Source organism: Megalops cyprinoides, chromosome 1 (genome assembly GCF_013368585.1).
Source record: "Megalops cyprinoides isolate fMegCyp1 chromosome 1, fMegCyp1.pri, whole genome shotgun sequence".
NCBI lineage: Eukaryota > Metazoa > Chordata > Actinopteri > Elopiformes > Megalopidae > Megalops > Megalops cyprinoides.
Genome location: NC_050583.1, coordinates 54925388 through 54938673, shown reverse-complemented (window position 1 = coordinate 54938673; position 13286 = coordinate 54925388). Strand labels below are relative to the sequence as shown.

Below are 13286 nucleotides of genomic sequence, written 5' to 3'. Positions count from 1 at the left end.
TACTGACACATGATTTCATACTGCCTGTCAAACACAAGGGGAGGAATGGCCCTGTGCCTTGAGTTTGAAACAACAGTCATTATTTGACCGTTTAATGTGCCTTCACAGATCAGTGGAGCGTCCCTCCCACAAACGACTTCAAACTCTAAACTGCGCTCTGGGTTTCAGAAAAATAATAGTAAAATGAAAAACTTTGCTCGTGACTCACGGCGCCTGTGTAAGCAACCGCCGGAGCTGATGGGACAGAGATTGATTGGTGCGCTCGGCTTCCTCTGGTGCGCGCGGTCAAAGCGTCTCCGCTTTGCTGAGAGAGGTTCATCACCCACGAGCGTGACAGCCATGCTCCGCCCCTCTGCTCGCCCTCACCTTGGCTCAGGAACTCCTCCATTTTGTCCTTGAAGGGCTGTAGGTGATCTTCCGAGGAGACGCGGCAGACCTTCTCCGACTCTGTGGTGCAGGCTGAAAACGGAGAGACGAGGCTTCTTTAGACTGATGCACAATGCAACCTACATGAGGGGAAATAAGGGTGGGCCCACAAATGCTTTTTCAGAAAGAAAATGCCACTCTTTTTGTCCTGTTACAGGGCATAGTACTTGATACAGTCTATTGATTTGTGATCATCTTTCTTCCTACATTGAATTTTTTCTCACGTACACTAAAAAGAAATTCAAATTCATATAAAAAATGTGGGACACATGAACTTATAATTTAGTTAAGAGGTTTCAAGCAGAATTAAACCAATGGTTACATCAAAGACCAGAGAAGAAAGCCATTATTAAAGAAACTGCAATGCTGGGAAACTACAATACACAGTTACACAGTCTGGTTCCAGTGAGACAAACACAAAGTCCCCCACAGCTGTGCATCAACTGTAAGACAGCACACTCACACATACATTTCAACTCTGGCATTTAAACCAGCTTCCACCCGACACATACAGTACATTAGGGTCAAAGGATTAGGATTAAGGTTCACAGGATTTACACGCACAAGTAGATTTTTAAAACGACTACCAGGACACTATTTAGATTAGTTTAAGGGGACAGACCCTGCTCCTTCCTGAGAAAATTCTGAGAAAAACTGCTAGGGGTAGCAGTCAGGACTGGAACGGGAGAAACGGCTCCTAATCGCATGATGCTTGGAATGCATTAGAGCACACCCGCAAATGTGCATTAAAAAAAGGGAGAAAATGGTCAAATACAGTCCTAACAACAGAGAATTCAAACACTCTACAGCACATTCAGCATGAAGAACATTCTCTACCTCCAAACTGGGTTTCTTCACTAGTCTTTACTATGGGTATCCTTCACACCTGGAACTGTTGAAAATATTCAGGTGTACTGTTGTTCATCCTTCCACCAAACTCTATAAAACTATAAAAATGTATTGCAGTCTAACAATAATACTGAATACTTATTGATGAGCTACGCCTGGGGATTATGCCTTGGTACTGTAGCAAGCAAGCAAGCAAGCAAGCAAGCAAGCAATCAGAAGCATGATAACTATACTTTTAAAAGGCAGTTTATGTCAAGGTTTATATGCTGTTCATAACACTTATAAAAGAAACTGGAACACCTGTTAATTGTCAATGATATTCAGCTCTCACACCCTGGAGAGAAGCTATGGTTCATCCTCATAGATACAATATGTATTGGAGTTCATTCAGTATTTCTCAAAATAATACCCTAGATTGTACTGTACTGGAACTGCATTAGGTGTAAGTGATACTTTGTGTCATAATATGTTTACTTTCTCTTCACTGGTACTAAAGCCATTCAATACATACTAAAGGCTGCTTGGCAAATGTATTTCAAACACTAGAACATACATGGAATGTATATACTTTACTTTAAAGACGTGCCATTTACTGGTAGTGGTAAAAAATAAACGTTCCAAACTTTGATTACTTTTAAAATTCTATCATTCATCATACTTTGCTTTGGTGGCCCTGTGCAAACAAGCACAGATCATTGTGGAGCCCTGCCAAAACATAAAACCAAAAACTAAACCACTTTCCTCACCCTAAATTCAGCCCCTCTCTAACACAATGCCTAACATGTAACTCTACCTACATACAAAAGCCCAAAGCTGGCAGGCACATCTACTCCTGTGGAACTATATCATACAGTAAATGAAACAGTCGATACACACATGCTAACCTTCAAAGACGCCTCTGTAAAAAATACAATAAATAAGCGATGATATGCATTCCATAAGATTCACCTGCATACCGTTTCACCGCGCGAAGACTAATGCGCTCGGCGGAATTTTTCAAAGTCCTGTGAAGGACTGAAAGTCACGCACAATCAGTGGCAATGATGAATTAGAAAGTTGCATGCCGAATACAAATCGGAACACCATATGGCCCATTTAAAGGCATTTCTTGACCTGTGTCCAAAGGAGGACCACATTGTTGTGGTTACCTAGTTAACTTAACCCCCGGTGACTGTCAATGGCTCCCACATCTGCTGCGGCCATTTAGCCGAGCTCTGGGACATGCCTCTTGGAGTGATGTATTGATATGCAGGAACTAAGACCAGGAGCAATCACAATGCACTGTGACTGGCTGATTAACTTTCGGACTGAGCGGGCAGGCAGGCAGGCCTTTTTTTCTAATGCAAACAAATAGGCAAACAAAATGATAGCATTACCAGACAGAATTCCAGCAGGTAGCCACTTAGCATGAATTTTGTTGAAAAGACAGAAACAAGTATCCAGCATATGCCCCAGTCTCCTGATCTCTTGTACTAGTCAAGAATCTAGCATTCTTTGAAAATGCAACTAAAGTGGTACAATGATAAAATAACAAATGGACAAAGCCTTGAATTAAACACACTCGGGTGACAGTGCCAAGCTTTCCTGAATCAGCTCCATGAGGGTCACTGAATGTGCAGCATGTAAACACTTTCCCCAGGGTTCATTCTGAAATGCCACAACAGTTAAAACTGATTTCATGGATTACAATGATTTCAACTGATTTTAATGATTTCACCAGACACAACAATATGTAAACACGTTATGTTTCCCACAATACAGCACTATAGTATGTATTTTAAAGGTTGTTTGGATGAGCAGGACAGTTGTATGTGGTTTTACTGTGAATATGCAATTGGCTTGTGTCATCACCCTGCATTGTTTAAAAGTATTAATTCCAATTACTGCACCTTAATCCTGGTTGAATTTGCACACATTCACAGCACTGGTGACTACCAAGCAGAGACAGTACACTATCATGGCATGTCGTGTAAGAAATTCTGTCCTGTAGTCCCAGAGGACTGTCATCCTGGATCGGCACTAACCATTTAGCTACAATGTGTTGCAAGAAACCCAAGATTGCCAGTTTAATAAACCCAAGCCGGCCTGTTCCTTTACGGCACAGGTAGTAACAACATCCTTAGTATGACAACTTTTATGCTCTATCATGTTATAAATATCCCTTCCATTCTGTCATTCAGCTTTTCTCCATTGCAGGACCTTAAGAGTGCTCCCCTTACCACAGAAAAAAGCACTTTACAATTACCCAGACCCCCCCCCCCCCCCAGTGCTCCAATTTCACAGCGCAGGGATGATTTGTTTTGACAATGTATCAACTAATATACCCTTTCTCTTTCTCTAATGTGGCCCTCATACTCAACCTCCAAGGACTGTGTCTAATTACTTACTACGAGCCTGCAGGTCCAGCCTACGGTGGAGAGGGAGCAGGTAAGCACACCCCTCACCCCCACCCCTCTCCCCCCCCCCCAACCCCAAATTCTTTGTGCCGCTTGACTTACTGTAGAGCTGCTCGGGGTGGAGGGGTTTCCTGAGACTGTCTTGTTTTGGATTTGTGGGGACACTAAAAACACGACTCACGGTTCTACAGGAGCCCTGGCTATTGCCCCATCTGGTTTCAATTAGGGGGGAGTAACGCGCAGCGAACAGATGCTAGCCATTACCCTGGCGCTGCTGCGTATCGATTGTGAGTCCCCTGGCGCTGTTGGGGACGGTGCATGAGATCAGAGCCATTAGCAATTGAAATGACTGCAAATAACTCTCCCTGCAAGGAAAAGAAAAGCGCCACCGGACGCCACCCCGGCAGTCTGAAACGGTTGATATCAGAGAGCCCACGCAAAGCCCGATCCACTGATCAAAATGCAGAAAGCTAACCACGTCATTATCAGTAGCCTTTTCTTTATACAAAGGCCCGCTGATGCCCAAAATATGGCTAGAAATATCAAAAGAGTGAATACAAAAAATTTTCTTTGATACCATGTTATATCCGTTATTGGATATGGAAAGGAAAGCACGCAGGTCTATGATGGACACAATGCCTTGAATACCAACTGTCAATTCATCTAGCCCGAGCTCTAGCCAAAGCTGTAAGACCAGACGCTGTGATTAAAAGAGGCTCACTTTTCAGTGCTGTCTCTCTCTCTCACACACTGTGCGAATTGGGGCGGGATTGGAACTGTTTACACTACACTCGCCTGCTTCCACGTTTTAATAATTTAATGAGCGGTTTGGATCGCCTCTGAAAACAAAGAAATCAGACAGTGAAATGGGCACAGACAATTTCCCAAATAGGGTTCCCTGAAACAGGCTGCTCTGCCTGCCTCCTAGGAGCTGGTCTGCTCTTGGGAGCCTTTGATCGATAAGACTCTCCCCGCTTTGTGGAGGGATCGGGTTTCGGTCTTTTTTGATTGATAAGATGGAAGAGCAAGGAGCAGGGGGCAAAATTCACAGTTGAGAATTTAAAGCTAGGCAAATTTACAGGAAAAAAGTGGAGGAAAAAAACAAAAACGAATGGAGTCTGTTAACCATTTCAAATGCGCTAACAACTTCCAGCCTCTTAAAGTGCTTGCCCTTAGGAAATAACCTCAAGCTTAAACTTCGTGTTCAAAGTGCTGCTTTTTTGCAGAGGTTGCTGACTCCACATTTACATCAATATTTACACATGGAAGTGCAAGCAATGCAATTACATCCAAGCTCTTTGGCCTGAGAACTGCATACAGGTAATCAAAAGGCTAATTCGAGTGATAGCTCACTGGGGATGGCAGTGAAGAGGAGGAAGGCTTGTGGTAGAGAGATTAACACGGCAGCTATTGAAGAGCAAACTCAGGAAGCTGGCATTTGTAGAGCGCTTTCTCTTGACGCGGCACTGCTTGACACAAAATTAGTTCGTTTCAATTCCTTTAAAACCATAACATGCCTCAGACAGAAAATTAAGTTGCTGTAAAAAAAAAAGAAAGCCTTGATTTTTATACTGAGGTAGTGCTGGTTGTGGCAGGCATTGGATTAAAACAGATTAAAAAACCCACATAAGCTAATGTCATGACTTAAAATCTATAAATGTGGCTACTCGTTATGTAAAACCACATACTCAATAACAGAGAATGTCTGACATGTCAAAAAGTTTGACTCTTCAGGTTATGACAAATCTGAGGAAAATGAACAATGCATTTCATCACTGATTCAACAGGTTCCTTCCTCAAAGATTGATGGCTTAAAGGTTTTTGTGTATCAATACAGAGTATTAACTAGGTTCTATTCACCAAGGAGGTTCTATTCATCTACTATGGGAACTGAGAATGGAGGAACTTTTTTAGCAGTAATTCTAATACAAAGAGTATGGTATATGAAAGCTCAAGATGACACTTCCAGAATAATGGCAAACACTTCTGCAGTGTGATGGATCATTGTGGAAAGTTAAAGGTCTCAGCACGGTTTACCCTGGAGGACTTGAACAGCAGCATGGTTAACAGACTGCTTTAAAAAATTGAAGGGATTACATTTAATTAAACACAGCGAGGGATCGTAAATGCTTACAATCAAATGGAAAAAGACTGCCTATTCTGTGACCAAAATACACGGTTAAGAGTTCAGGCTTCCCAACCCCCCCCCCCCCCCCCCCCCCCCCCAACACAAGGTAGCTGGGCTGCCTGTCAGGGGAGACACTGCCACACATGCACCCCCAGCCACACACACACACACACACACACACACACACACACACCATGGCAGGAGTGAAGTCATGGGGGACACATTAGGGGCATGGTCGCAGTGGCGCGGTTTGCAATGGGGCGAGGCAGATCAAACGCGGATTGGGTTGCCTTCTCAGGCCGAGCCCCGCTGAGTTGGGAGAAGAGCGGGAGGCGAGTCCTACAGAGCCATGAAATTTGAAAGCAATTGGCGGAGCCAAAGGGCCCCGGGCCGCGGCACTGTGTCAGAGCGCTGTCGGCTAAATAATACATCACTCCTGCTTCCGAACACGCCAGCGGCTCGGCTCCAGCGACAGGATGTCAGAACGAGGAAGAAGGGAGCGCTAAGAGAAAAAAAATATAGTGAATCTTCAAACAGAGTCTAGATTTACTTGTGTCTTTCAGGCATTCTAGTATGTGCACTCCTTGCACAGTTTCCTTTTTAACAAGAGGATTTCATTCCAGACAAACCTCCTCTACACTGTGGGAAAACAGTGCATTTGTGCAAATATGCACTGTTCATTGCAGTGTCAACTACAATGTTTTTACTGAGTATCAGTTTAAAATAAGGATATCTTCTGTTTAGTGCTAAACAGAGACCCTAAATACAACCAACTAAGAAAAGGCAGTTCATTTTAGAAGCAGTGCAACCCCTTTGTGATATTGATATATCATCTAATGTTATCAACATAAATATAAATACAGATAAATCTAATAAAAGTCAAGCCTGCAGTCATTAGGATTTGAGGTGGCTGATATATTGGATATTTTATGTATCATCATACAACTTAAATCACATACACTACATTACATCCCCTATTCTGTATTAAAGTTCTGACCACGTAGGGCATTCTAACTCAGTCTTCCAAGCTCAGCTGTACAAGTGTGTCAGATAAAACCTTGCTAACAATAAACTTGTATCCAATGTCAAATAATCCCCAAGACAAGTTCATGCATTTCAAAGTGTTGAAAAAAGGAACACCAAATGAAGTTCACAATAAACCAAGTCACAAAGTATAGCATGAATGAAAATTAACTGCAGGCCTATTCTGAGTTCATATGGAAGAAACATCTGATGGTGAAAACGAGGTGTAAACAATCTTGACTAGTTAATGTCCAATGTTAACTTCAGTTTACAGTGTGTTTTTTTTTAGGAACCAGAGGCGCATCCACATGGTCTTGTCTAACAAACTAAGGTCTCATCTAAAACTGCCTGACCTGGCTTACTGAACATCCTTTTGCTTGAGACTGACACTGTTAAAATGCTTAAAAACACTGGCGCCTTAGGAATGAGTCTTGGAAAATTCTGCATCACCTCTCTATCACAAGAGCAGGTCCTCTTGCAAGTAGAAATGTACAGTACTAGTAAAAAGTTTGTACACACTTTTTTTTGGTACCATTTCCCACATTTTAGAATGTCAAGACATCAAAGCTATAATAACACATGGAATTAAGCAGTGACCAAAAAAAAAAGTGACCAATCAAAAAGCTTATATTTCTGATGCATTTTTGGAAAGAAATTCATACATAGGCATCAACTTCACAATGTACATTTATCTAAGAAGCAAATTTCAAGCATTTAAGCCAAAGTCTGTAGATCAAAATGTCTTTGAATGTGTGTTTCCCATGATTTCATTCCAACTTTTGACTGGGACTGTAGCTCTGTGGAACAAATGGTGATTTCACATCTTATCAAGCCTGGGAGCTGACAGGTTTCACCACTGCAGAGGGCTCGGTGACAACACAGCAACCCAAAGGCCTCCTCAGTTTCGTTTGGTTTTGCTCCCTGCCCTACATTATTGCCTGTGTCGCATTCAGCTTAAGTAGTGACCACGTAATCAGGAGGATGCACACATGTTCTATACAGAACTGCCAAAGTGGGTCTCTTTCAGGCCTGGTCCGCGAGAAAGTCAGGGCTGTAAAAGAAAAAAGCTGTTGATGGGGAAAAAAAAAAAAAAAAAAGATCATTTACCAGATGGAGTGTGCAGATAAGTTCATTTGTCATCAATCACATTTTGATGTGCTGTCCCCAGCTTTAGCCACAGACTCCAAAACAGTCTTCAATTCGACGGGGCTATGAATCTGGCAGCTTTGTGGGGAGTCTGAATTGTCATTGTCATTGGGTGGCTGCATACCGGGGTTTGTTTCTGCTGTCTAGTCCCCATCTATGATGATGTTTTATGCGCTTCACATGGGGACAAGATGACTGCAGGAGCACGCCTCGGTACATGTGGCATAACACCTCAGCCCTGAACACAGATCAGAAACCTCAGACTTCAAACTCAAACCTTCCTCCCTTCCTCTCATTTGTTCGTGGCAGGCTGTAGTTTTACTACCAGATAAAGAGCTTCGGCATTTGATCCGAATGCAAGCACTCCTGACTCTCCCCTCTGCAGGCGAAGGGCGACTATCTCGAATAGCGCGAAAGCCAAAACATCAAGGCTGACGGGTCTGCTGTCTCTCGCCTGTCAGCCTGTTATCAGTGGGGGGAGAATCTGTCTCGGAGTGCTCCCCCTCCCCAGGCTCACGAGGGATCTACGAGGAGAGATTTGGTTACCATTGAGGTCCTTTCTCAGCTTGCGCAGGTCCTTCTCAAAGTCTTCAAACTTCATCTGCGAGGCCTGGAAGAGGTCCTGTGGCTCGGGGAGAGGGTAGACGCACGTCTCTCTGCCCGCGTCCTGCAACCCAAACGCACAACCTCAGGACACGACCACTTCACCCCCACAGATCAGCCAAGACACCAGGTCCTCTATGTGAGGACAAAGGCATTTTTAACAGCAGCCCGACTCCTGGAAGTGCAGGGGGATTCCTGCGAGGAATGAATGGAACAGGGACATGAGGTGCTGTGGCATAACATCCCCTCCCGCTAACTACACGTTTCGGGGAACAATGTAAATATATGGACAATGGGGCATTATCAAAAGCCAAGAAACAAGACCGCTTGTGGAAGAAAATGGGTCACGAAACAACACTCAGCGAGCGGTTTGGTGCCGTGACCACATTTAAATTAAAGACAGAGGACGCGGCCGTGTGAGAAGGGACACAGTCAGTCATTCTGACAAGCATGAGTAACTGTCACTACCACTGCAGAGAGGACAGAGGGGAGAATGAAAACACAAAAAATAAAAAAGAAAAAATAAAACAAAACGGCTCCATATATCACGAGATGGTGACGGCAAACATGCCATCCCCAGCCAAACGCTAATCAGTGATAAAACCCCTCAAGTAAACCTGAATAGGAGGCTGGCTCCCATGTTCTTGTGAGAACATAAATCACAGTTATGATGAAATAAATCAAAATGAGACACTTTTAATAGAAACACATGCTCGCGCCGAGCCCATCAGGATATTACAGGACGTGTTGAATCCCAGATCTTGTCACGTTGGTTGCTCTTGGCCACATGCTCGACTGATATCATGCAGCTAAACAACTTATTTACAGAGCGCTATGGAGCACTTCGGAACAGCGGCCAGACAAATCTAGATCCTGCCGATTCAGCAGGCCAGAGCATTAGTTACCACTGAGAAGAGGAGAAATAAATAAAATTAAACAACAAACAAGTCATATTATCCCATTGGCAGGAAGGAGGAAACAAAACTGCCTATGTGTAAGCATATCACAGTTTAAACTGGAACTTAAACAAACAAGAACCAAACCGTACCTCGTCAAAGTGCCTTAAGTAGTAGGAGACGATGTAAGACAAAAGACTCCGGGTGTTATCCTAAAAGGGAAGAGAGAACAACGCAAACTGAAAATCATTGTTCTTTAATGTAACCAGCTATGTAGTATTGCTGGAGAATGTCTATGACAGAGTTTATTAAAAAAATGACAAAATAAGAATAACAGGGTCAACACTGAAGTGACTGAGGACCATCAAGCTAAAGCAATGCCTACAACTGGAAACTGAATTCAGTATCTATACCAAGGTGACAATCACTTACTGCCATGAAAATTAACTAGTGCCTTAACTTATTATTATAAAGGTCATCATGATGAGATACATGAAGTGCTTTGAACTGAGAGGCAAAGTTATTGTAAGGTTACTGTAAGATAACTCTTCAGTCAGAAAATGAGACAGAGTAAAGCTGTTGTGATGGGGAATGCGATGTGGTTCTGTGTGGCCGTACTCACACTGCTCTTCACATCTTTCAGCTTGGGCAGGATGTCCAAGGCGAAGCCGTCCGCCTGGCCCCGGGTGCGGTTTCCCCCGTTCATGTAGTTCCCGAAGGCCAGCACCAGGCCCAGCACCTGCATCACCCCAGGGCCGCTCTGCAGGGTCTGTCACACAGCGGGGAAGGGGAGGGAGAGCGGTGAGCATCCAGGGAGGCATGGCAGATAAGGAGCATCTCATCCAGCCAGAGAGCTGCATGTTCAAATCCGGTTTTGTGCACAGGCTGTGACATCTCAAAATGTCATATCTTAAATGGCCTTTGTAAATACCCAGGTGTATAAACTGACTGTACATAAAGGTAATAGCTATGTAAGATAAAGGTCTCTGCCAATAATGCAATCCATCTGGCTTCCATGGGAGGTACATTAATTCACCCCTGGGATACAGGGTTGTTACCAGGCTGACTGAATGCACCTTTTGCAATTTTCACCACTTGGCGATACACTGCAATCCTGTGTTCATACTGGCATTGTACTAAATGAGTTTGCCGGCCCCCATTCCACATTCTGGGAACCTCTCAAAAGACCATTTCGAAGAATAGTGATGTCGGAGGAGAGCTGTGGTTCAAATCTATGCCTTATCAACGAGCAGCTGAACCAACGCCGGGGCGAGGCAGCGGGGAAGAAAAATAGCCACCTCTTCCAGAACTCACCGTGCAGACTTTCTGCAGCATTTCAAGCTTGCGGAGGATGGAGGATATACTTTCCGTGAATGTTGATTGAAAGAGGATGCAAAATACCCGTCCTGAGAAATTGGGGATTTGTGACAACTGAAAGAGGAATCTGCAAGAATGAAAAGGAATGCGTTTGTGAAAAGAGGAATGGAGATGAAGGATGTGACAGCATATTAGTGACATTTCCAGAAACAATTGATGAGACCGGTGAGACTGACTGACAATTGATGGGACACTAAAAGGAAACCCATGGCAGAGTCTGAGTAGCTTACACACTCAGGGTCTATACAGTTAAACTATTTGTTCAGAGCCACACAGCATAAATCTGCTTTGAAAAGCATATGGCTCTGTCAGCTTGTGAACGTGTTTGTACATCAGGGGGTTACTTTTTCTACAAACCCAAAATACATTCATTGAAAGCCACATTTTAACTTGCATTATAAAATGATACTTCTAAGAAAAGCTGCACATTTTTTCAAAGAATGACATTTGGTGGCCTTTAATGTGCAAGGAATGCACTAAAATACAGACCGTTGCCTTCAAACTCCCACCCCCGCCACCCACTGTTTCATGATGTAAAAAAAGACATTTTTAACATTAACATGTTCTAAATTACACTTTGTGAAACAGGAACACCGAATACACTCAAACTGTAATAGGAGATATTGGTTTAGGATCCTTTTCTCTCCAGCACAACTAAAATGAGTGAGCTGGAGTAAATGTAGACGTTCGGTTTCCCCAATTGCTATCCAAAGCAGCTGCACGCATCTGCATTTGAAATGGGTGAATCTGACCACTATTACAACAACTGCCGTTCAATAGGAGAGCCAGTTGGCCAGTTGGGGAAAAGATGGAATCCTAAGTGTAAAATGTATTTTCAACTGAAATATTGCCCCTAACAGCACCTTGTGTCGAAGTGTCTGGAGATTTCTTACTGTTCAGGTTTGTCCAGCGGTTTCGTGTTTTCCTTTTCTTTTGACGACTTGATGTGCTTTTCAATTTTCTCCATCTCTTCCTGTTGTGCTCTCTGTAAAGAAATCATGACAGCAGTGGCACTTTAGATCGCAACATGTACACACCTTTTGCATTGCTGCGTTACCTCTCACCTTACTGTGAACAAAAGCTAGCAGGTTTATTGCTGAAAATCAGGACAGAACAATAAGCCAAATGACTCATTCAAGTAAAAGGCCATGAATTAGAGTTACCACCAAACTGTAGTAGCTATTGCCCTTTGTTTTCTAAACTGGGAATAGATGTATAATTGGAGATGCATACCAGCAGTCTAATTTTGATCCAAACTTTATTTTGGAATACAGAATCTGAATTTTGTTTATGCTGCAACCCCAAAGAAAGTGGTTCCTTAACTTAAAGGAAACCAAAACCAATAAAACTGAGAACAAAACCACACTGTCTGAAACATTTCCTCCACTAAATGTGTTATAACACAAGTTAAAAATGTGGCCTGAAACCTCTTAATTATGAGAAACGCTAGGTTGTGAAACAATGTCTGAAAGTCCTTGTCCCGCTGCCGCTTCTTCAAAGTCGGGGCTGGCCACTGTGCAGGAGTGGGAAAATAAAGACGGAGCCCTGCTCGTGAAATATTTGTAAACACAAATCATTTAAGGCCTTATTATAAAACTATCACCCCCGTAGAACAACAAATATGTTGGGGGGAGTCAGGGGAGGAAAAAAAGATTAAAAGAATTGAAGGTAGAGGCAGCCAGCATTGCATGGATTCCTTCACAAAACCTTTTACTTGTGGTTTTTAACCAAAGTGGCTAGACAGCACTATTTAGCATTATAAAGCATTTATGTTCTTTTTTTTTTTTTTTTTAGATTTTCCATTTGTCTCTGCACACATGCAATGATACATTGTGCTCTGCAGCTACAGACACAGGATGAATGTGAAATGAACAGACACTGAAGATGTGTCTGAGTTGTGTTCTACCAACCGAGTACCAACCTGAATACCTTCGCACTTGCACCTCCCAATACAGGCTGGGGAAGTACTGTGTTGATACCAGCGCTGGCTAACTCTTAAATGGGAGTGAATGGCAACAGGAGAGCTCTGTGCTCCACATGGGTACATTAAGCCCGTGTCTGGCACCTACTGCTGCCCAGAATGCCAGAATTACAGTGCAGTGCAATACCGACACCTTTTTGTTTTTAACAACCTCTGTGACACGTCATATTAGAGGAACATTTGACAGAGGATCTGCATGCCTAGCACACCTGCTGTATGTCTTGAGTTGAGAACAAGGGTGCTGTAATCCCCAACAAGGCGCAACAATACCTGCGTGTGAAATTCGTCTGGGGAACTTTATGTTTAAAGCATGTCTGTCCCACGCATTCAAAGACAGCACGAAAAAGTGCATTTCAGGCGTCCTCATTTAAACAGAAATTCTCGCGAAGCCCAGAATCTGAATGCAATCGATTTTTTCCTCGAGGTTTCACGCTGGGCCAGGCTCTTTCTTCTGTACACAA

The 13286-nt window shown here is 43.2% G+C and overlaps 1 protein-coding gene across 1 annotated transcript in view; it reads right to left on the bottom strand.

The window, feature by feature from the left end:
* fmn2b (formin 2b) overlaps positions 1-13286 on the bottom strand; it is a 64637-nt gene that overhangs the window by 14165 nt on the left and 37186 nt on the right. Inside the window, exons 11-16 of the mRNA XM_036516131.1 lie at positions 11738-11829; positions 10782-10911; positions 10090-10236; positions 9620-9679; positions 8515-8635; positions 367-459 (exon numbers count right to left, since the gene is read on the bottom strand). Coding sequence (XP_036372024.1) covers positions 367-459; positions 8515-8635; positions 9620-9679; positions 10090-10236; positions 10782-10911; positions 11738-11829 — 643 coding nt within the window. The remainder of the gene's footprint in view (positions 1-366; positions 460-8514; positions 8636-9619; positions 9680-10089; positions 10237-10781; positions 10912-11737; positions 11830-13286) is intronic.